Source organism: Sclerotinia sclerotiorum, genomic scaffold (genome assembly GCF_000146945.2).
Source record: "Sclerotinia sclerotiorum 1980 UF-70 scaffold_17 genomic scaffold, whole genome shotgun sequence".
Classification (NCBI taxonomy): Eukaryota; Fungi; Ascomycota; class Leotiomycetes; order Helotiales; family Sclerotiniaceae; genus Sclerotinia; species Sclerotinia sclerotiorum.
In genome coordinates, this window is record NW_001820819.1 from 934,642 (window position 1) to 957,586 (window position 22,945).

A 22,945-nucleotide genomic window follows, 5' to 3' on the forward strand; every position below is an offset into this window, starting at 1 on the left:
AGATTTGTTTAGATATACCTGGAGAGACATGAAAGAATTGTACTTCTTTGGATTTTCTCACCCGCGATATTATTCTTGAATAATATATTGTTGATATTTTATTTGTCTTGAAGTATCATTTCAGGACTTCTTGAAATAATTATTCAATGTGTTCTTCTGTGGTGATTTCTCAACTTTCTTCATCAATGCACCTTGCTCAGAGTTTTCGGACTTTTCAGCCTTTTCCCCAACCTTCATCAAAGCACATAATTCTTCGAATTCCGCAGTGTTGACAATCCCACCCGAAGCCTCCTTGTGACCACGAGCGAAGTTTTCCCCCAGTCTCTCAACGAGATCAGTAGTGTCTAGATTAGCAACCGCTTTTAATGACTCGATAATATTGACTGGTGGATCTCGCACTCGAGCACATCGAGCAATCCGACATGAGAAATTTACTTTCCCGGGTAGGTAACCGTAATTAGCTACCATTACTATTTCTAGGGCTTTAGATTTCAAAAAACCTGCCTGTATAAAAGGTTTAGCCTAACGTACATGATTTCGATCGACTACTACATACCCATCGCGTAGCAATAACAGGGTGTACCTGAGCTTCGCTTTCGATTCTCAATACAGCAACTTTACCATCTTTGCTAAATTTTGGTGGTGTATGAGTCTGTTTTTCAACCTCTTCATTAATCTCGCGTCGTGCTTCAGCGAGTCTCTTATTAGTCATGATTTCCTTAGGGTCTTTGGCTTCGAGTAATGCTTTCCAGGCGGTGATAACGTCATATGTGCCAGTTCTTCGTGCTAAATGAGGTTCAGCGATTGCGTCAGGGAAGTTCATTGAACATACGGGCATTGATAAAGGAAACACAGTCATTAATCAGCTTCTTGGTGTGCTTTTTAAAAGTCTCTTTCATATCTGGAAATGGGGGTATCCATTTAATAGTATTCCCGAGATCCCCATGTGTTCCAATTGCGCAAAGATACCCGCATTCTTGAGCAATATCAGGATGAAGTTCTTTGCATATCTCGTAAGTCATTAGAGCAGTTGTTGGAACTGGCGGACAATGACAACCTGAGACGATCTTCCATCATCCATTAATAACATTTGTACAAAGGGGCAATATCGAGCTTACAATTGCGTTTTTGGGGAAGTCATCGCTGAAATGATGATCAATTATCATGCTTCTCGCGCTTTTGTCGTCGATAACAGGCAATCCACCTCGACTTCCTTGATCCAAAACAATCACATAACTTGGCTTCTTTTCCGCCATCGCCTTCCGTTCATATTCTTCATGAATATTCGAGCCCTTCCTCACTAAATGAATATCCAAATTCTTTTCTTCCAGGCCAAGTTTAATCAATGTGCGATACATGATGACTCCCGCACTCAATCCATCTGCATCCTTATCTGGCACAATAAGGGTGGGTTTTTGAGCTTTCGCGCATTCCCGAATGAAGTCATAGGCAGATTCCAATTGGTCACGTGGAGCTGGCCAAATTTCTTCTCCTTCAGACGAACGACGAATGGGTGTATTGCAGTAATCATCCAGTTTGACGGATTTCTTTGGTGCTTCTGATATGGATTCGGCTTTTCTTTTGATTCCGCGATCCATTGTAGGAAGACGAAGAGTTACAACGTTCGAGGGAAGGGGTCGAATTGGTAAATTTGCAGGCGAACAAGGAATCCAAATTCTCGTGGAAGTGATATATTGTTGAAGACTTCTTCGAGTCAAGTTTTGGGTGAGTGAAAGCATTTATAGTTGTATTTCTTTTATATATACACATGAGGATGAGGGATTCGACGTTGATAGATTTAAGCAAGCATTGATTCTTTTTGATATCGAAGGTCCATGAGCGCCAAGGGGCAAAAACTATAATCATGACGTAACCTTAATCCACTAGCGTCAACTAGACAATTCCTCTCCTTTTCTTCAACACCATAAAAACAACCAATTAACAAACAGTCGCTACTCAGAGGTGAATTGGTAAATGTCTTCTTACTAGTCATCTTGGAGCAAAGTTGCACATCCTTTTCACAGAGCGGGGACAACAAACATTCCCTGAGCTTGTTTGATTCGAATTATTTCATTGGTTCACATTTTCCATTTTATTTTTCACAGGCAGTATATCATTATGTTAAAACTCATTTTTCTTTTTTTTTGGTAACAAAGGAATTCCTTTTTTTATTATTTTTAAGTGTTTTCTGTTTGAAATTCAAAAACTCCTATTTATTTAGAACGACATGAAGTCATCTAGCACAGGATTCTCGCAAAAAGGTCTTGACTGGCTTGTATTGGGCTGGGCTCAAAATGCGCCAGTGGTTGAGCAGGCCTCGTCTACCACAACGATATCTAATCACTGACCATTCAAATTTGCTCACAACTGACTTCATAACTGACTCTTCTAATGAAGAAAATCCCCTTCTTCGGTGTGCTGTGAAATTCGCCTTTCTACACCACCGTCCATAGCACCCAAATTTCAGACTGATTCCTGCATCACTAAGTTTCTTGACGAATTGGGCGTGTCGCAAATGGAGATCCGATAGATCATCCAACTGCGCATCCACGTTTATCGTGATGCACCAATCATCCATGAGCTTTGAGTATTCCTCAACCAACATTTGGTGTTTTATCGAGTATAACTTGAATTGATGGACTTGACAGCGTCCGCGGTGGCACTTGCAGCCGTCAACGTCGAGGAACTCCCATTTTTCTTGAGTTGGCTTTTCAATGGGAGATTGTTTGGGTTCTTGCGATGTGGGTAATGCTGCAGATATATCTGATGGCTTCCTCTCTTCAACAGCTCCAGAGAAGAACCACTCGTGACAGTAGTCACAGGTGCAATCTTCTCGTTGTTCGTGCTTACCATGAGCACTCTTTTCCAACGTGTCAGGGTCGACCTCGATGTGCGTGGGCCAGTCAATGGGGAATTTAATGAATTGAGGCATTTTGATATTCCTTGTTGACTCGTGGACTTTCGTTCCTGCGAAAATTGTGCTGGACTTGTTTTTAAAAAGCTGAAAGTCTTGGTTGTGAGAATGTTGTTGCTGTGTGTAGTTAGGTGCTGATAGAGGAGGAGAATAGATTGGGATTGAACTGCAATTAGTAGTCATTATATATCCTCAAAATGGTGGCTGTTCAAACCTTGTTTAATGTCAAATTTCGTTGTATCAAACCCTCATATGAGAAGGTGAACAGAATCCAAGCACCTGGGTATTGAGCTGCTGCATTGGAGCCCACGAGATAGGATGGAACAATAATCATTGTTTGCATTCATCTCAGTCATCAAAATCTGTGTGTGGTTCGTAGCGATTCCGAACAGAGACCTTTGTTCTGAGTCTTTGTCCCCCCTGCGCAATCGCTTCCCGAATCCCACCATTCTCACGCTAGTCCACAATCTTCAACCACCCTCACGGATTCAAAGTCTGTCCCTCGCCCAGTGAACGATCTGGTCAGCATTCTTCAAGGTTCGTTGTGAAAATATTGTCTCAAAATATCAAAGTTACAAATCTTCAAAATAATCCAATTTCATTATCTTGATTCTGTTTGACATCCTGAAAGTAGCTACTCAGAATAATATACTGAACAAACAATCTCAAAATTTATGAGCCACAAGAATCTTGTAGCTCTAGCTAGCTGATCAGAGTAGAAAAGGGGCGTCCCCATGGCACAAGATTGTGAAAGCGACCTAGTGAGACCTTTCATTCCTAGTACGGAAGTTTTTCAAAGAACTTTCAAAGAGATGAATTGCGATGCCCTTATTGGATGATTTGCCTTTATTTTATTTGATCTGGACTACTTGTCAATGTTTTTAGCTACTGGGTGGTCGGCTTGTCGAAACATGTATCTATTGAGGATGGAAGACGATTCCCTACTAACAACCAGAAAATCTTACAGTAGTTTTTGAACAAGTTAATTAAAGCAAGACGATATCATGTTTATAGCTAAATAAAAAAGCTTCAAAATGTTAAAATAATAGGAAATTCACACCCAACTTTTATAGAAAATGTGTACATAATAGAACCTGATTACAAGGGATTATATAACAGAATAACTTTACAATTATGTTAATTTTATATAAGGTTTTTAGTTTGTAAGAGATTATAATATTGATTTTGTGGAAATTTTATATAAATCATGCATATAAAGATATAAGTAAGTAGAAAAACCCTATTAGAAAAGACTCAACGAGAGGTGTATAAGCGCAGTTGTTTTTATATTATGTCCAATACGGTAAATGAATTTCGATATTTGCATTTTTCAAAACCTATAAGGATGTGCATTTAGTCACGTAATAAAATAAGAAATTCGGGCTCGTTGTTGAGAAGGTGAAAATACACGGAGTACTCTGTATGTGCACAGTAGACCCAACGGGAGAAGTCCAACACTCTCAAATCGGCACCACTAGTCACCACTCTGCAATAATTTCTCTGGGAGCGGCAGAGGAGGATCACCATAGAAATTCCTCACGCAAACTTTGTAGAATACTAACTTTATAAATTAATTCAGTAATCATGATTTCTCAGTGCAAAAAAAGGCCCTTAGCTCGTTCCCCCCCCCTACTCAGGTAAAAATGTGTTGTACAGATGACTGTCTATAATAATACATCTTCAAACTTAAACAAGCATTCTTTCATTTCAATCTCATACTCATTGGGAGTCTTGAAAATATCAGTAGGTGCGGGACTTCATACCAATCGCTGGCCAATCAAGGTTACATCGCTTGATTTCGCTTAGTGAGGGGGAATAAATATATCAGAATCACATGAATACAACGAATGTACTTGGTATTATTGAACATTCTCTGAACAAGTCAATCCTCGGAGTTAGTGCTAATTGGTTTTCGTACTATCAATTCAACCCCTTTGCCAGAGAGACAATTTTTGTTTGTAAAGCTGAGTGAATAGTGAATATCTGAGTACGCATCCTACGTTGGATAGAACAATTCCTCTCGTCCCGACGCCTTGCCTGATATGGCCACGAATGTCATTTGGCTTTCAGACTTGGCTTTCTTTTTACGCTCTCTTCTTCTCCTTAGAACTATGAAAAAATATTAGGATATTAATGAACATAGTCTGAACAACACTATCTAAGACTCGAAATTTTACTATAAATGCCATCACCCTCGTTCCCAACGTTTCCTTTCCTTTTTTTCCCTCCTCATTCATATCAGATTCATATAAGACTAGATAATATAAGGCAACAAAATCTCATCAATCCAGATTCGAAAACACAATCACACATTCCAAGATCACACATCAAGGAAAGCAACAACCGAAAACCGCCAAAATGAATAACGGAAACGACACTCAGCCTTCGAAGAAACCCGAAGATGAAGAAACACTCCCTCAGCTCGGACACACCGGCGAAATCGACGAAACTCTAGAAGGAGTCTCCGAATCTCTCAATGTGGACATGGAAAGCCTCCCACAACCAGTCTCCGACGATCCACCGATCGTTGATCCAGAAATTCCCCATGAGCTAGCCCATCTCATCATTCACTTTGCAACAGCGGATCAATCAGAGCTCTTGGACATCGAATTGATCCTCATACTCAACACCTTGACCCTCTTGCTCTTGCACATTCTTCAAAAGCTACCTTGAATTCTGTTGACCTCCTGGGATCTTGGCAGCATATGCATATATATTGCATGATGCATATAAGGAGCAAACAAACTCAACTTTTAATTCATTCTTTCCTTTTTGGTATACTGTTTGTTTGCTTTCAATATTTTGATTTCAAAGCACTTTTAATTCCGAAGGCTGAATACCTAACCTTATTCCTTCATTTTTTGAATATATACTCGCAGCTTAACTGCTTAGCTAGAGAATCAATCAATTGAATCTGATGCTCTTTCTGGTCTCAAGAAACCCAATAAATTCCATTGGCGTAAACCTCAACTCTTACCTATGCCTACACGTCCTCATGGTCCTCAACCAGGTTGATGGAGACCTCGAGTCCAAGTCCAGTCAATCTACGTGGTTGCAGGGATGAGGCTCGCAGAAGGAAAATGGTCGAGTGACTATTCAAACATTGGTGAGTAAGAGGTGACGAACCGAAATCGACAAGTTTGAATTACAAATCAGCGAAGCACATTTTCCTTTTGTCATAGAGAGCAAAGACCCTGCATTTATCAATAGAAAACCCCCTATAAAACCACAAAAGTATCCAAAAACATAAAGCGCCAGTGTAGTGAATGTGACTCGCCGATGTAAAAGAAATCGTTATGAACTAATAAAAAACAATTGTATACCGAGAATAAAGATCTAGCCCAAAAGAAAAAAGCAAAGAGCTCTCTAGACACTAATCCATCCACTTGGAACCAAGCAATGGAGTCCTGTGCCTCCTTTTGCTTCCGCTCCATTAATGAACCATCCAATGGAAGTAGGGTACATTCTGCATTGATGCACGTTGCCGACTGCCCTCGATGTAGCTACCCGCATTGATGTTTGTCGACAGGGATCTCCACCCTTAAAGTGTGCTTCCTCTCTTTCTCTTCCGAAATATGAAAATCCCCTACTCGTTACTCCCTCATTGCTGAAATTCCAGTTACAACAAAATGTCTGCCAATTCCGCTAGTCGCCTAGCTACAACAAAACAAGCCTTCCATAACATAGTCCATCAACTCTTCCAAAAAACTCAAGAGCCCGTAAGGCCGAGAAATTATAGAGGTGCCACCTTTCAGCGATCAGAGAAATATGTACTTCTGCATGAGGAAGAGCAACACCTAGCAGATCATATCGCAGTTCTGACTCAAGCTAAAGGAGGCCCACACAGTGTGTCAGCAGCTACGATTGAAGAGTGTCATGACCGACATCCACCCTCTTTAACTATAAGAATCGCATCAAATCAAACGCCTTCATTGAAAACTGTGAATGGATTGCGTAGATTTCTAGATATTGTGGAAGAAATTGCTCGTGAAGGTTGTTGACATATCCTCTACTCAACATTATTCGCATTGCTAACTCATGTCTGCATGCAGAAACCAACCAAAATGAAGAAGAGCATAGATCCAAACTTCTTACACAAATTTTCAAGCTAAACAATGGTCGTTTGCGAGCTCGCATTGTTTCATCAAGTAAAGGGCATGGCAAGGTTCGACAATCACTTTGTGATAGGGCCGAGAAGCTTCGCTCCATGTTGTTGATGCAAGAGATGGATGATGATAATTCGCCATGGCAAACCTCACTGTGCAATCGTCTCGCAAATTTAATCCAGGATGTCGAAAAGTTGGAGCCTGGGTCACAGTGCGGTCAAATGGATAACTTAAATACAATAGTCCTCGCTGCTCACGAAGTGTCGACGACTGGTGATAGTCCGTCTCTTGAACACCAGTTCTATATCAAAGGTATGGATCTAGACATCGCCCATCGCAGCACTGTACTTCAAATCGACAAAATAAGCAGGTATCTAGACATCCGAAACGACTTGATGTATTATTGTCAAAAACAAAGATGCCGGGACTTATTCCGCAACATCCACTTGGAAGTATGCACTGCTCCCGAAACTCAACGTGTCCATAGCGAAATCCAGCTTATCTTCTTCTATGAGCAATACCCTGCGTGTTTGCCTCCAAGATGCATAGGATCTAGTAAATCATCCTGTTTCTTGTGCGATTTATTTATTAGAAAGCACGGGATGTACCATATTTCGCATTCACATGGCAGATTATATGTAAATTGGACGATACCTGAAGGAGACTGGATGGATGAGGAAAGAATCTCGAGGTTTGATGGAATTTTGAGGGACATGAGTCAGGAGATGGTGCAAATCAAAGAGACATTTGTGAAACCGATTGGCTATGAAGGTAATGGTGCTGAGAGCAGAGTGCATTTGTTGACGCTTCCGCCCAATCGTGTCGCAACCTCAAGTGATGTGAGGGAAAGAGAAGCACATACAGAACAGGGAAATGGTTCCGGAGTCGCAGTCATTCAGAAGTCTCGGTCCGAACTCCCGCAGGACACGAGGATCCCATTAACAGATCATCTACATCAAGCCCATGATACCAATTCGAATATAACCGCGGATTCGAATGCCATAGAAAGAGCCCTTGATCAAAGTAGAAACTGATCTCGATGCCAGAACTATTCAAGGCTCCATAGGCGAGCTTTTCACCACTACAAAATCTCCACACCAAAACCCAACATAAACCCTCAACGACTTCCCCCTCAATCTCCTCATCCCACCACCCAATCACCCCAAGACCCAATAATCCTCCACCTCAGCAACATAAAATACCTATTCGACATTCTGGACATAAATTCCTGCCATCTCATCATCGAACGCCACGAAGCAACCACATGAACCAATCAATCAGAGCCAAAAATATGAAAAATCAGACGAGTCAACCCCCTCAACCCCCCCCCTCTGGCAAAAGCATCAACATCAAAAATCCCAAACTAGAAACCGAAATTGTGAATTCCCGGTACAGAATCAGATGTATACAGGTGCAAACACAACAACATTCTCCAAGAATAATAGGGCCCCCTTCAAGATTTGCGTGAAGATTATATAGGAGGGTAGCGGGGACACGGAAGTAATTGATGAGGAAGATTCTCAGCCGGTCTTTTTTTGGGGGGGGGGGGGGGGGGGAGGAATTCTTCATACAAAGTTATTCTATAAGCATTGAATAAATATCAAATATATTACACTAGTATCACATAGCTAGCCTATGGGATCTAGTAAGGTGGAAGCTGTGAAGACGTGCTTTTATTTAGTACCTTGAAGCTCGATCCTCTTGTAATCAAACAAACGACATGAGAAGGAAGTAGCTTGGTTGACATCCAATGCAACTTGCAGCCCATAGTCCACTATTCAGCTGCTGATTGTCTTAGCACTCCCTACTTGTATAGCGAAGCACACTTAAACAAAAATTGAATCAGACAAATCACAATAATAAACAAATTTGCGAGCCTTGAAGAAATTGTTACTACTCATTCATGATATTACATTTAAAATTTGTCTGGTCCTGCTATCCCGCTTTCCTCGTATACGAGAGACCTAACGCGCCTATCACACAATCATATATCCATGCCTTGTTGTGTGCATTTCCTTGCATGCCCGTTCCCAAAAAAGATCCCATCCGTCCGTCCGCCAACCCATCCATCCGCCCATTCCAAGAAAAGAGGGAAAACGATAGACATAATAGACGTCCATTCTGTGAATTCCCCTGTCTCCCCTTTCCTTCCCAATTCCCAACCTCATATCTTCAGTAAACATCATGTCAAGGTAGAGAATACCCCTTAACTCATATCCCTCTCTGAATAATGCAAAATCCTATGATATCACTTCTCCGGACCAGCCAGACGAAACCTCTACAGCTTCTCGCTCCATATGATTTGCTCGTCGCACTGAACAAGACACCCGTAAATGAACCAAAGAAATAAGACGAAGCACGCAAGAAACATCACAACTACCAGCCATTAAAACGAAATATATCGGGGAAGATTAAGCGAAGAAAAAAAGGTATAAAGCTTGCATCTGCACAATGTCAGGAAATCGTCATATACGCCATCAAAACCATGCCACCCAGGTATATCGAGATCAAAAAACACAACTCCTATGAGCCACCACCCAATGGTATCGGTGGCTTTAAAGGAATAAAAGAATTTTCATACAGCCTGCAATTGAGCGAGTAATCGGAAGCAGGTATTTCCGTGGAAGGAAATGCATCCATAATGATGAGGATGCGGGTAGTTGAGATCTACCATCCTTTCTTTCTGGCGAAACGCTTGTTCAGGAGAGCGAGAACCTTTGGTACGTTGAATTGCACATACTCAAGGTCAAGATCTTCTTGATTATCCTTTTGCATCTCGAGCAAGTCATCGAGTTTGAGATCAAGCTCCAAGAGACCACGATTTCGTCCTGGTAAAGTTAGCATGGATACATAGAAGCAGATGAAAACAATCCTTACCTTTGTAATGCAACGAAATGACGAAAGTTCCGGGTAAAGGACTTGTGAAGTTGAAGTAGATGTTGGCTCTTCTGTTGTCAGGTACGTTACTCTTCTGAATAACTCCTTGCTTCTCCAACTCCCCATGCGTAAATTTGTATGGCCCCAAGACTTGGTGCTTTTGTTGCTTTCGCTTGGTTCCTTCGCTTTGACTGCGAACATTGTGTAAGTAACTCTTGTACGTTTCCAGTTGACCGACAAGATAAGTGTTGTGATCGCGAATGGTCTTGAAGACCTGGTCGAGTTTTTGCGTTTCAAGAATAACCCCATCTTTTAGTGACCCAAGATGTTGAAGTTCCTGCTCGACTTCATCCCGCAAAAGACTGAACTGATCCGATTTGTCGATGACTCCCAACTCTTGCAACTGGCTCAACAGTTCCATTGCCCGAATACCTTTCCGCACCATAACAGCATCGTTGCGATACTGACCCGCTGCATCAGCAACCCGCTCGAGACGAAGTGGTCTTCGCGCCACAGCACTGTTACTTGGAATCGATCGCATGATTTGGACAAATGTTGATTTAGCCTCCATGAAGAAAACCTCTTCTTGGGTTATATCAAGTGCAGCCGTGAGATCATCAATCGCTGTTTCCCACTTGCTGAAGAGTGGCAGATTGATTGCTCTGTTGTCCTTTCTAGGTAGTTGTGCTGGGGCCGGCCCTAAATCTGCCAAGATCACAGCCAAATGTGAGTTCTCATCCTTGTTGAGTTCGGCAGTGTGTTTGTCGAGTAAAGCGTGAGTAGCATAAACTTCGTTGAGGGTAATTGATAGCTCCAAATCCTTCTTTGATAGTGCTACATAGTTGTCCATTTCCAAACTTTCGTAAAAATCCTGAACTTCACATAGGTCAAGCATAAATTTGTTGACTCGTTCCTTGTTGTGTTGAATGAATGGTTGAAGTTTGGCCATGTATGGTTCCTTGGCATATGAGGGTTTGTTGGCCAGATTTTGAAGCATCTTAGCAATCAAGGTCAAGGTACGTCGTGGTCGGTCGGCTGGAGTTCCATCGATGAGCATATATGATTTAGGGGTGACAATAGCGGGGTTGATGAATCGCAAGAAGAAAAAACCTCCAATAAGTGTGCAGATCACTTGGTCATTGGCATCCGGATACTTTCTCTTTGTGAGGCTTCGAATTTGTTTGCAGATCCAACGAATCCCGTATGGTGTTTCCTCCAATCCATCGATAATTGTGGTGAGAAATCCATTTGCGATCTCCATAAGCATTGTTAACCTTGGTTCGATAATAGCCTGGACCTGTGTGTTATCTGCTGCCTCCTCTGCGGTTACTCCTCTGGGCAGGGAAGCTGGAAGTCCTCCTGTCTCCAGCTCAATCTGTGCAATCATTGTTTCGTAAACTTTGAGGGGATTGATCTCCAAGTCAAGATCCTTCAGCTCGATGAGTCCATTGATTCTGTCTGCCAAGACCGTCTTCAAATAGCTTTGGCCCGGCCCTCTTCTAGTGTATGTAGTCATCATGCGGGATACTGGTGTGTTCGCTCGGAGGAGGGAAGAATATTCAGGGGTGTTATCGAATTGATACGTCAAGACAGACTATAAAATGCATATCAGTACTGAGAGAGGCCAATCCACACGGAAGATGTCTTACTTGAAACATGGTCAAAAGAAGATGCTCCTCACGACTCTCGTATTGATTTCCATAAATTGTGAACATGACTGTCTGTAGTAGGGAATCAATCTCGGCCATAGTGACCAGACGGCAGAGGTGAGCTATGTGACGAGGTTCTGATTGAAGCAGGAACAAAAGATTGCCATATTTCTGTGTCTTTTCATCATTTGGGAAGAACCCTTCTTGTAGATCGGTCGCATCTTCCAGGTGGCTGGCTACCTCGTTTTGCTGAGAGAAGTGTTAGTTGTGAAGACTTGGCCTGCGGATTATATTCTCCTACCTCCTCCAAAGCCATGCGATTCTGAATCAGTAATGCTATTCTCGAATCCAGGTATCTAACATCTTTCTCCAACACGAAATTCTTCTTTGACTGTGATGAAATCTTCGATTTGAGTTCTCGTAAAACTTTTTGTGCTACACGGATCCATCAGTGCTACGTTCATACCAATTGCGCCAAAATCCTCACCTTTCGCAAGATCATCCTCAATTTCCAGATCCTTCTCATTCGCAGACATGGAAAGATATAATGTGGTCATAGAATATCTCTTTGATTGTCGGGCAGAGCGTGTTCCATCGTGTGAAGACATGGTATTTTGTCGGGAGACTGGTGAAAAGACGAAGATGAGGCTGTCGATGCCCGAGAAGGGGTCTGGAGCATTACACTCATATCTTTTGTTTGACCGAGCACACCGGATTTCTATCAATTAGATCGAGATTCCAATGTCTTTTGTGATACTTCAAAGGGATCTTTGATGCACCGTCTTGTGTTGCGCGAAAAGAACAAAGAGATTTGCTGATCCCTCTTCCTTGGTTGGTTAAAGAGTGCAGATGGTTGAAAGATTCGAAATTATGATAAGATGCTTCAAGTAGGTATGTACGGTATGTACTTTGAAAATGGCAAGATCAGACAATAGTTGGAATTGAGCAAATTTTGTTAAGGAAAGATATTATCGTAAGTAAAAGAGTGAATTGTATGCGATGGTTTCATTTGTTTGAAAAGGCTTTTGTTGAATTTTTGAGTTGCGAAGGAGGGCTTGTTAATCGACCAGCGAGCCGCTCGGGTCTTCACCCCAAATTACCTGTGGAAAATCTTTTAAATAGAAAAAAAATAGAAAAATAGAAATCAAACAAAATCCTTCAACGAAAAGCTTGAATGTCGATGATTTAGATAGGAATAATTGGTTGCAGTAGTCGCATGCGCCGATGACTGAATAATATATCGTTGGCTGAGTTGTCGCAAAATGTTCCGCATGCAGGAGAAGAAATTCTGTCAAAAAATGCGTAGCAGTTGTAGAATGTGATGCGGACAGATAAGGCAGTTGCGGAATTAGCAAATGAAGGGGGTAGGAGGTATGATATATGTTTGGTATATCAACTGAAAACAATATTCGGGGGATTGATTCAAGATTTGGGTATAACGTGGTAAATTGGCGAATTGATCCTCGATTGTGTATGTGAGTCGTCGTCGTATGAGTGAGAAGCCAAGGTTAGGTACATGGAATGATTGGAGCTGTACGGAGTAGGGAGTTGGTAGCTGCAGTTGTAGTTGAAGTCGTGGTCGTGATTTTGGTAATATATAGAGCTGTGTTGCAACTTATCGAAAGGAAGGAATTATACGGGTGAAGGTTGTGATGTTGATAGATGCAGGTAGGTATTACTCGATACTTTTGATGAAGCACTGTTGAAGGATAAAGGAACGACTTGATGAAATTGGAATTCGATGTGTAGGATGGAAAAGGGAACCTTCTGCAGGTGAATGATAGAAGTGGGTGGGCACGTTCTGATTTGGCGGGATAGAAACAGACGAGGGGGGGGTGGATGAGGGGGTTTTCTGCAGGATGGAATATAAAGTGTACTGGGTATAATAATAATGCTGGGCAACAGTAAGGTTAGTCTGGAAGGGAAAAGGAAAAAAAAGAAAAAAAAAAAGGCGAGCGCGGATTATTTCTTCGATTGATGAATCCAAATATCATTTAAGCTCATCTTGGCCGGATGAGAAGAAGTGGCTTGCTCTGGCTTGCTTTGGGCGTGATGGGAGAGCAGAAGACTTTGACCCAAGAGGGATTCGCACATATGAAACATCCATCCAAGTCGTCAGGGGTTATACATAAAGAGATATAACTTATTATAAGTGGAGTCATCATCAATTCAGGTACAGACGGATATTATGAATCTATCTACCAAGCACTTTGAATGAGGTTAGTCAGCCTAATTGATAAATATCGACGTACAGATGACATATATCTACTACCTAGGCAGGTATTCTAGCCTCTCTTTTAATATATCCTAATATATCCTCAATACAAGGCCCAACCAATTCAGTGGATTAACTTTCTTCACCTCTGATCTCTTAGGTTATCTTCATAGCACATCGATATCTGTGACCTATGGTATATGGTTCTATGATTTACGATTTATCTCACAGTTGACATCACTAGATCTGAGTAATGATTGATGTACCAGTACATCACACATTCTGTCATTTATTCCTCTTTCTTTCCAACCAGCTCGTTTTCCCCAGCATACTACGTAGAGAGAGACATGAAATTAAAGGCTACATCCATTCAATACCGCTCTGTATTCTCCGATCATCTCATCACCCCAAGGAAGCGAATCCAAGCCTGATCCATTGGTCTAACCCGAGCATCCTTTCAAGAGTAATACCTACAAAAATACCACAGTCGCACGTGGAAGTTGTCGCCTTGTCACCTATTTAGGATGATTCTTTGATGGCGCAGCAGTGGAGCATCACTGTAGGAACTAAAAGTGGTAAAACTTGGTCTGATTCCCTGCCGCCAGCCCACGTTTATTGAGACTCAGATAGCCCAAAATAGGAATTGGGGAGAATTGAGAAGAATTGGAAGAATTGACTGTAGCATATCTGTTATGTCGGGTCCCTTGTGTGCTGGGAATGTTGTAGGTTGGGTTGGGTTGTATTGGTGTTGGAACTGGTTGTACCGAGTTATGGAGAGTGATACTGTGTCGATAAGGTTACAAAGTACCCGGAATGTATAAGTTCGTATGGCATATAATTTGGAGTTAATTATCATCGCCATAAATCATGAAAGGATGAATGACCTCGCCGTAATGAAGTAGGAACCGTCGGAAATTTATTTACTTTATTTTCTATGGTTCTCACTATATACTTATCTATTAGTGAGGAAAACAAAGTTCCCACTCGGCGGTGAGAGATTATTAGTGCTATGATTGGTTTCCCTCATGTTCTTTACTTCTCCTCAGATACAATTCCAACAACTAACCATTCTGTGTACGAAGTTACTCTGTAGTATTCTTCATCGAAACAATCCACGATCCTCTCATAAACAGCTTCTAACTGCTTCGGTAGCTTCAACTCCGTGTAATATGTCTGACTGTACTAAATCAAGCCATCCTCTTTTGTGGAACTCGTGCTTCTTCGTGAATCTTGTACCTGACTAAAATCCCTGGCGGCGCCGCGATAGGAACCGATCAAATGGCGATCTGCCAATGTGGTACCGTGGTTGTTCTCCGCAGTACCCGCTTCATTACTGTGGTAGTTCCAAGCTACGGAGTAAAAAGAGAAAAATGAGATGTTTGGATTCCCCTCGGTTCCAAAGTTTTACGTTCTTTTGCCCTGGCTACTGGCTACTGGATACTGATACTGCAAACTCTATAACTTAATCGATTTTATACCTCGGAACAGCTTCAATCCCAGTTGATCTCATTAGCTCTAGCTTTATTAATCCTCAGCATTCGAGCCTTTCGAGCATGGAAATTTATACGATTGTCCAATATATACACTTCAAGAAATACACCCGATATCATCATGCTCACAAGGTGCAACGAAGCCAAATTTATCTCTTGGCCGAACCACTCCGTCCTTAAAACTGTCCATGTCATCCGTACGCTAAGACTTTTCAACATGTCAAAGCATTAAAAGACATCAATGCCATCCCAATTCGACCCCCCTGTGAACGTTTCAGGGGTATTTACTATTTATTAACTTGGTTGAGTCTTTGAATCGAAAGTTGACTGAGATAAAGATAGGCCGTGCGCTACCTTTGGTTGATCATGTGTTCCGTGTTCAGTATTCAGTTCAGTGTACATGTTCATTGTTCAACACGACCGTCCAAACCGGGGTTTTCTCTGTTGATGATGTTTTATCATATCGATATGCTTTCTAGTTCTGCCCTATCCACCCTTACTCAGCCCAAGAGGACTACCAAACGATGTGTACAGGATCCTGCGCAGTATCTCCGCTAGGTAGTTGGTTGGTAAATCATTCTCTTCTTTTGCCCTACTATTTTTTATTGGCATTGCACAACTGGACACGCCTCATCAGGAGTACACCACGAGTTTATCATCAGAGGATACCTATGTACATCCTTATCTCTTTTTCACCACTTCATCCTTAGCAACCGAATGTTGCCTACTCCGTGCTCTATACAACAGATCAACATTCATGATATCATCATTCTCGACTTTTTAAGCCTTTCGTTTACTTCACCTCCCTCGTTAAACTATCTCCAATCAAGCCAAGCATCAAGCATGTCACTGGCCACCCAACCAGACTTGCATTCGACTTGTCTAAATGTCTCGGAGGACTGAACGTTTTGGATTTGGTCAACTTTCCAATCCAATTGACAAGACAACAAGCTTACAGGAAAACGTTACTGTTATTGACATGCCGCCATTTGTGTCTCCCTCCGAGATTCAACCCCGAGCTTCGGTTCAACGATTTGATCACTAGAGATGCCAGGGCAAAAATATGGAGGACAATATTCTAGATGGTCACGCCAGTATGGTTCCTACACATCCATATTTGCCAATAGCCGCTTCAAACCTCGCAAGACGCGCGACAAAGTGAAAATGGTATCATGGGAAATTCAACGCTGTGTGGATGTTCCCGCTATGCCTTCACTGAGTCCACTTTCATACATCCATGTTTGTCGACCCCATTTTTACTTTCGTCTGTATCTGCATCTACGGTCCGTACATTGTACAGAGTACAAGCACGTCTCCTCCTTTTATACCAAAATGTATGCAAAGCGCGCGGGCCATTTCCGTTGATTGTTGCCCACATTTATGGCGAGACACGGGGGTCACCGGTATGAAGTTTGTATATTGAAGAGCATGCGCAAATTTGCCCATGAGCCGTTCCTATCTAGGTTTCTGGCATAAAACGAGATATGTATGCAGTATAGATAGGCAAGTGATGACAGTTCGATATCTTGGATTTATGCAATCGAAATTTCGATCTTCCACATATCGCGCCATCAGAGACAAAACGCAAAGGTCCAGGGTCTTATTCATATAGAATACAGTAATTAGTAATGCTGTACTCTAGAATAACTTTATTCACTATGGTCTACGCTTTCATATGCTAAATCCATTTGAACTAAGACAAGCTAGCCAGACAAGACTTGCTCGGGAGTGGTTGATTCATTCAACTCATACATACCCGGGCCACGGCACGTTCTATAATAGTCCTATGCAAAGTAGAGTAGCATTTTCGCTCCTCATGACGTACAAGCGACACTACCGTCACTCATCCCGGATTTCTCCTCCATTGCACAATCTACCCGTCTGTCTGTATGGGGTACATACCGACACAACTTCCAGAACGCCATTTTTCTTCTTCTCTGCTCCTTCCCTCTCCCATCCCTTCTGAACACAACTATTCAGTTTCACTGAGACTAGTAAGTAGTAAGGTATACAACATTTTGGCAAGTTCCGAATGTCATTTTCACTTGTCTTTGTATTTTCCTTCCGTGTTACAAAAATCATGCAGCTTCCCTGTGATGTTTCATGTATATACCGGTCGGTTCGTCGCTATACCCCGGATGTACAACCCCTGTCCTCTTTGCAGACTTGTGCTACGGTCGATCCGTGTATTCTTGATGGTGATGGATATGGATTGTGGCGTTTGTGATGATGGGGTAGATGTCAACTGGTTGAATTGAAGTGGGCTGGAGGAATATAGTGAATTGAAGTTAAGAAGGCAAATGCACAAAGGGAAGAGAGCGAAATGCTCTGAGTAACCGGAATACCAGAGGTTGAAAGTCTAGTATATAGAAATGGCCTAAGAGGAAGACGGGTAAGAATAGTTGGGGAACAGAAAGCAAGCTATCTTCCTTACCTCCACCCATACATTACACCAAATCAAAATCTAATTCCTCTCTACATCATCGTATGCTTTAACTCATACTTACACCTCTGTTATGCTCCAGCCATTTCTCTATGGCGAAGAAAAGTACCATTTCTGTTCTCTTAGCCTTCATCTTCTTTACCTCTGTCAGCCGTCTCAATCACCTTCCCATTCTCCATTTCATCACACAAGAGCTAGAAATATCCTTTCCTTTCTACTCTTCACCTACAATCTGTATTTACAATCTTAAGCATATGAGCCTAACTCCTCGGATTTCGGTATAAATGCGCCTGCTGATTCCAAATGGTTGGTCACTGTGTGTCTACCCAATATTGATGCAACTATCAAATGACCTACTTGTCCTCAGATACGAGAAGATTACAATATTCATTCTAATAAAGAAGCTTAGTGCTCAATAATGTAGCATTTGGCAGTTTAAACTTAATACCAAACTTGCAATGAAATTTGAGAGATATAATGAATTTTCAGTTGATAGTCGCAAATTGTCTGAATGGGTCACCATACTTAGTTCAATGATCTAGACAAGCTTCCGAGGAATCATCAATATCGATACCACAGCAGTAACCGGTAACCCAGGGAACTCTAAACTATCAACGTCCTCTATCCTTTCTCATCGACATGGTCACATCGTGCCAGTATTTGAACTGGCTTTTGCTTCAATTCCAGTATGCTAAAGAAGTCAGGAATTCTCCTCTCATCATGCAGTAATCTGCAATGCTATTATGCATCGTCCCACATATCAACGACGTCACTATCTTATCCATTCACATCGCAAAATCATCAACCTCAATACCTCTCCCGACGACGAAAATATGCCATAGTATCCGATGGACGAAGCGCAAATCAACATGGAGGATTACGATGGCCTGAATTGACATCCGCACATGCCGTTCCAACTCCCTACCAGATCTTCAATCAAAAGAAAGGATCTCCATATTCCAAACGACGTTTCTACGAATTGGTCAAACTTTATCATCCGGATAAACATGGCATTGATACAAACGATGGATTAGACTACGACACCAAATTATCACGATATAGATTAATTATTGCAGCGAACGATATCCTCTCTAATCCCGTCAAACGGAGTGCATATGATACATATGGCGCAGGCTGGAATGGATGTCCTGATGTTCTCGATCCTCGCGATAGACATGGTGATAATCGTGGATGGGCGGGTCCCGGAGGACCTGCTCAGAATGCTACATGGGAAGATTGGGAGAGATGGTACAAACGCGATGCCAAAGGACAACAGGAACCACAATTTTTATCAAATGGCGCATTTGTCTTGTTGATCGCAATTTTTGTTGTGGTAGGTGGGCTAGGACAATTGACTCGACTGGATAATTATTCGATGAAGTTTTTGGAACAGAGAGACACGTTACACGACAAGATGAGTAAGGATTTGAGGCAGAGGAGGAAGGAGACAAAGTATGAATTTGGGAGTCGGGAAGAGAGGATACATAGCTTTTTGAGGCAGAGACAGGATCCGCTGGAGGAAACTTATAGAAAGTTGTTGCCGAATCCCGAGATTTGCTCAAGTAAGGATATTAAGCAGAGGTCGATGGTGGTGTATCAGCCACCAAAGAATATGCCAAAGGAATGATAAGAGGAATACTTGTGTATATACGGAGTATGGTTTTGAAGACACTTTCCAGCAAAAATACGTGCCATAAATGCAACGGCCTCAGCCACAATACTCATCTGTGGCGCCAGGTCAGATAGACTCTCAAGCAAAGACATGGCGGGGCGGAAATGTGGGGTTATCCGAGACTCCGAGCCATAAATATTATCAATATTCTGATTCATTCCAAGCATTTAAGTTCTTATGGGAGCGGGATTGAATATGAATCTGGTGAGGTTATGGATATGCCGAATTTCCCGGATATGGAAGGTTGTAAGAGCTACGAGGATGAGTAGTAGTCATCTGCTTTACGGCAAAGTGACTGCAGTTGAGCCAATTGCAAAAAGCTGAAGGTATATAGAATAAGCAAAGAATGAAATGATACCACAATTTACCCATCTACCCGTCCACCCACCATCTTGAGCCAGTTGAATAAATTCAATCACAATATGCCCAGAAATCTCAAAATATGCGCATCAACGTGTACAAAGTTGCCAACCTGCCCCTCTCAACCCTTGTATTATATTCGTCATAGCTTCACTCAGCCCTGCGGGGATTGGTAAGATCTTTACATCTGCCACCAACCAAAGCCACTTTTTCCCAGCTGTTTGATTCAGATACTACCCTTACCTTAACCCTTACTCCACCACATGCGCATTCAACGGAAATAAATCACTTATATATAAAAGCATCTCACCTTCTTAACTTCAAAGAATTTTTTAGAAAAGATATCCAAAGTGGCGTCTATCAAGAAGATTGTTTTTTTCAGTATCCCTTTATTCTTATCCTTTGTCGCTCTACTTATTACCTTGCGAAAGGGTCCTGGGACGTGGGATATAGCGGGTCTTGATTTTGGGTTGGGTGAAGAGGGTAAAGCGGGGAAGGAAATTATAAGTGAGGATTATAAGGACGTGGGCTTGGGTGACAATATGGGTGGTGGTGATGGATATCGCGCCGTGGCGTATTTTGTTAATGTAGGTTTGGTTTGGTGGTTCTTTATCTTCTTGGGGGTTCGTGGGTGAGGTTTAAGGGGTTTAAGGGGTGGGCAATGGTGATTGAAGTTGGAAATATTGTTGAAGTCCGGGATTTGGAATTGAGGATTTGGTTCTAAATACCATCTTGAGACGTGGTGGGACAATGATATGGCGCTGTATAAGTGTACACGATAATCTCGTGATTTCCATTCACAGCACCACAATCTGAAGAAGGGAGGATGGCAAAATGATGAAGCTTTATGGTAAAAAATACTGACAGCTATTTTAGTGGGCAATTTACGGCCGCAAACACTTTCCCCAGGAACTTCCTGCCGAAAAATTAACTCACGTCCTCTATGCTTTCGCCAATGTTCGCCCGGAATCCGGCGAGGTGTACATGACTGACGGCTGGGCCGATACCGATATTCATTTCGAAGGAGATTCCTGGAATGACGTCGGCACTAATTTATATGGCTGCTTGAAGCAACTCAATATCCTCAAATCTCGAAATCGCTCCTTGAAGATTCTGCTCAGTATTGGTGGCTGGACCTATTCATCTAATTTTGCTCAACCAGCTTCTACAGAGAGTGGAAGGAGAAGATTTGCCGAGAGCGCGGTGGATTTGATTAGGAATTTGGGGTTTGACGGGATTGATATCGATTGGGAATATCCTAAAAACACCGATGAAGCACGGGATTACGTTCTTCTCTTGAGAGAATGTAGGGAAGCCATGGATCGCTATTCCAGCACTCTATCTAACTTTCACCACTTCGAACTCACTGTAGCTTGCCCCGCCGGTCCTCAAAATTACAATAACATGGATGTTCGCAGCATGAACGAATATATTGATTTCTGGAACCTAATGGCTTACGACTATGCGGGATCATGGGATAGCGTTGCAGGACACCAGGCAAATCTACATCCTAGTGAAAGTAATCCAGATTCCACGCCATTTAACACGGAACATGCGGTGAGAGCTTACGAAGCGAGAGGAGTACAGGGACATAAAATTGTACTTGGGATGCCGATTTATGGGAGGGCGTTTCAAGGAACGGAGGGTCTAGGAAAACCGTTTAATGGGGTCGGAGAGGGCACTTGGGAAAATGGTGTGCATGATTTTAAGAAGTTACCTCAGGAGGGAGCAGAAGAAATTGTGGATGAGGAGACTTGTGCTAGTTATTGTGAGTTTGTCTTGTTTTGCTTTCCCTACCTTTTTTCAATCTTTGTCTTCTTTCTCAGCATTAAGATGAAGAATTATGGATAGAGTGTTATGTCGATGAATCAGTGTCATGACATAGAAACCAAAAGCTAATGAACTATAAAAGCATACAATGAAGACACAAAAACTCTCATAACCTACGACACGGTAGAAATCGCTCGTAGAAAAGCTTATTATATCAAGGAAAGAGGTCTCGGTGGCGCCATGGTATGTTTCTTTTCTTTTCTTCTTCTCCATCCCTTACTTCCCCTCTCATCCTCAATCCATTCCCATCAAATAACTAATCTAACTCAAACAGTGGTGGGAATCATCAGCCGATCATCCCGAGCGTGAAAAATCTTTAATCCATAACGTGGTTGATGTCTTGGGGATACTAGAGGGAAGTGATAATTGTCTCGAGTACCCGGAGAGTAAATATGATAATTTGAGGAATGGGTTTTAGGATTGAGAGCTTTAGATAGGTGGGAATGGGATGAATAGAGGTTAGATGTGAATTATTTTTGATAGTGGATTTTTTGTTGTTTGATTGTCTTCTTACAATAAATTGTCATTGCTTGAATCACGCTCGAAAGTGGGTTGATGTACTAGACATGAGATATTACTGTGACTAGACGGATCGATAAGCGCCCCGGCGATTACAAGTATGTATGTAAACGACAGATTACTAGCATGTTTGGAGCCTCTTCACGTTGAGATTTTCTTTTCTCCCCTTCGAATGTTTCCAAATGGGTCGGCGTGGTGGCCAAGCACGGAAAAAGGTCAACGCGATGCTGAGTCATCATGCCACATCACGTTTAACACGCATCAAACGTGTTTGTTCTAAGTTTCTCTCCGAGTGAGTAAAGAAATGAAAATGAAAAGATAACGCTAATGGAATGATATGACTTCTCGGAATCTTTCACGAGACACCCTGAGGAGAGGAGAGGCGAAGCAAGTCAACTTTTCTCAGGCATCAATTCTCTTGCCATAACCTTAATCGAAACCTCACTGCCGCCTCATCCGTCTTCCCGGTATCAAAACATCCAATTCTATCCAACTTTGTGAATTATTATGTTGCTGAGGTCGTATTTATTTTCATACGCATGTATTTGCATGGAACGCTCTTAGGACTCTTTCTACGAGCTGGATTTTTTATTGTCCATTTTTTGAGTCCACGATTTCGGTCTACTAAAACTTTCCTGCTACTATACAATTATATCCATTGAACTCTATCTCCTGGAGCGTTGTCGCAATTATAATACCCATTACTGTTCTGATCCCTTCATGTTTCCCTCGAAATCATAACCGCCGATTTGAACAGTCTGGCTACGAAAAGCTCCAATCTACTGGAAGTTTGTTCTCGTCCTCAGACTCCTCAGTTGCGCTCACTTACTGTCAAATCCTCAATCGGTTCAGTTTTTCTCTTCTGGGATC

At 42.0% G+C, this 22,945-nt stretch overlaps 11 protein-coding genes across 11 annotated transcripts; 6 read left to right on the top strand and 5 right to left on the bottom strand.

The window, feature by feature from the left end:
- Window positions 1–120: 120 nt before the first annotated feature.
- SS1G_11295 (hypothetical protein) lies at window positions 121–1,598 on the bottom strand (the record flags this gene model as incomplete). Its single annotated transcript, XM_001588002.1, has 4 exons — window positions 121–504; window positions 557–786; window positions 970–1,000; window positions 1,119–1,598. The coding sequence occupies 4 exons, from the start codon at window positions 1,596–1,598 to the stop codon at window positions 121–123; spliced, it is 1,125 nt and encodes a 374-aa protein (XP_001588052.1).
- A 635-nt stretch (window positions 1,599–2,233) lies between these two features.
- SS1G_11296 (predicted protein) lies at window positions 2,234–2,932 on the bottom strand (the record flags this gene model as incomplete). Its single annotated transcript, XM_001588003.1, has 1 exon — window positions 2,234–2,932. One exon carries the CDS (start codon window positions 2,930–2,932, stop codon window positions 2,234–2,236), a length of 699 nt encoding a protein of 232 aa, XP_001588053.1.
- Window positions 2,933–5,272: 2,340 nt separating this feature from the next.
- SS1G_11297 (predicted protein) lies at window positions 5,273–5,587 on the top strand (the record flags this gene model as incomplete). The annotated part of the gene is made up of 1 exon (XM_001588004.1): window positions 5,273–5,587. One exon carries the CDS (start codon window positions 5,273–5,275, stop codon window positions 5,585–5,587), a length of 315 nt encoding a protein of 104 aa, XP_001588054.1.
- A 956-nt stretch (window positions 5,588–6,543) lies between these two features.
- Window positions 6,544–8,054, top strand: SS1G_11298 (hypothetical protein; the record flags this gene model as incomplete). The annotated part of the gene is made up of 2 exons (XM_001588005.1): window positions 6,544–6,760; window positions 6,967–8,054. The coding sequence occupies 2 exons, from the start codon at window positions 6,544–6,546 to the stop codon at window positions 8,052–8,054; spliced, it is 1,305 nt and encodes a 434-aa protein (XP_001588055.1).
- Window positions 8,055–9,687: 1,633 nt separating this feature from the next.
- Window positions 9,688–12,154, bottom strand: SS1G_11299 (hypothetical protein; the record flags this gene model as incomplete). Its single annotated transcript, XM_001588006.1, has 4 exons — window positions 9,688–9,848; window positions 9,898–11,491; window positions 11,547–11,782; window positions 12,013–12,154. 4 exons carry the CDS (start codon window positions 12,152–12,154, stop codon window positions 9,688–9,690), a joined length of 2,133 nt encoding a protein of 710 aa, XP_001588056.1.
- A 2,789-nt stretch (window positions 12,155–14,943) lies between these two features.
- Window positions 14,944–15,653, bottom strand: SS1G_11300 (predicted protein; the record flags this gene model as incomplete). The annotated part of the gene is made up of 3 exons (XM_001588007.1): window positions 14,944–15,110; window positions 15,381–15,453; window positions 15,606–15,653. 3 exons carry the CDS (start codon window positions 15,651–15,653, stop codon window positions 14,944–14,946), a joined length of 288 nt encoding a protein of 95 aa, XP_001588057.1.
- Window positions 15,654–16,137: 484 nt separating this feature from the next.
- SS1G_11301 (predicted protein) lies at window positions 16,138–16,296 on the top strand (the record flags this gene model as incomplete). The annotated part of the gene is made up of 1 exon (XM_001588008.1): window positions 16,138–16,296. One exon carries the CDS (start codon window positions 16,138–16,140, stop codon window positions 16,294–16,296), a length of 159 nt encoding a protein of 52 aa, XP_001588058.1.
- Window positions 16,297–16,822: 526 nt separating this feature from the next.
- On the bottom strand, window positions 16,823–17,827 carry SS1G_11302 (predicted protein; the record flags this gene model as incomplete). The annotated part of the gene is made up of 3 exons (XM_001588009.1): window positions 16,823–16,850; window positions 17,158–17,213; window positions 17,759–17,827. The coding sequence occupies 3 exons, from the start codon at window positions 17,825–17,827 to the stop codon at window positions 16,823–16,825; spliced, it is 153 nt and encodes a 50-aa protein (XP_001588059.1).
- Window positions 17,828–18,382: 555 nt separating this feature from the next.
- On the top strand, window positions 18,383–19,321 carry SS1G_11303 (hypothetical protein; the record flags this gene model as incomplete). The annotated part of the gene is made up of 1 exon (XM_001588010.1): window positions 18,383–19,321. The coding sequence occupies one exon, from the start codon at window positions 18,383–18,385 to the stop codon at window positions 19,319–19,321; it is 939 nt and encodes a 312-aa protein (XP_001588060.1).
- A 947-nt stretch (window positions 19,322–20,268) lies between these two features.
- Window positions 20,269–21,974, top strand: SS1G_11304 (hypothetical protein; the record flags this gene model as incomplete). Its single annotated transcript, XM_001588011.1, has 4 exons — window positions 20,269–20,313; window positions 20,603–21,494; window positions 21,639–21,739; window positions 21,831–21,974. The coding sequence occupies 4 exons, from the start codon at window positions 20,269–20,271 to the stop codon at window positions 21,972–21,974; spliced, it is 1,182 nt and encodes a 393-aa protein (XP_001588061.1).
- A 283-nt stretch (window positions 21,975–22,257) lies between these two features.
- On the top strand, window positions 22,258–22,371 carry SS1G_11305 (predicted protein; the record flags this gene model as incomplete). Its single annotated transcript, XM_001588012.1, has 1 exon — window positions 22,258–22,371. One exon carries the CDS (start codon window positions 22,258–22,260, stop codon window positions 22,369–22,371), a length of 114 nt encoding a protein of 37 aa, XP_001588062.1.
- Window positions 22,372–22,945: the final 574 nt, after the last annotated feature.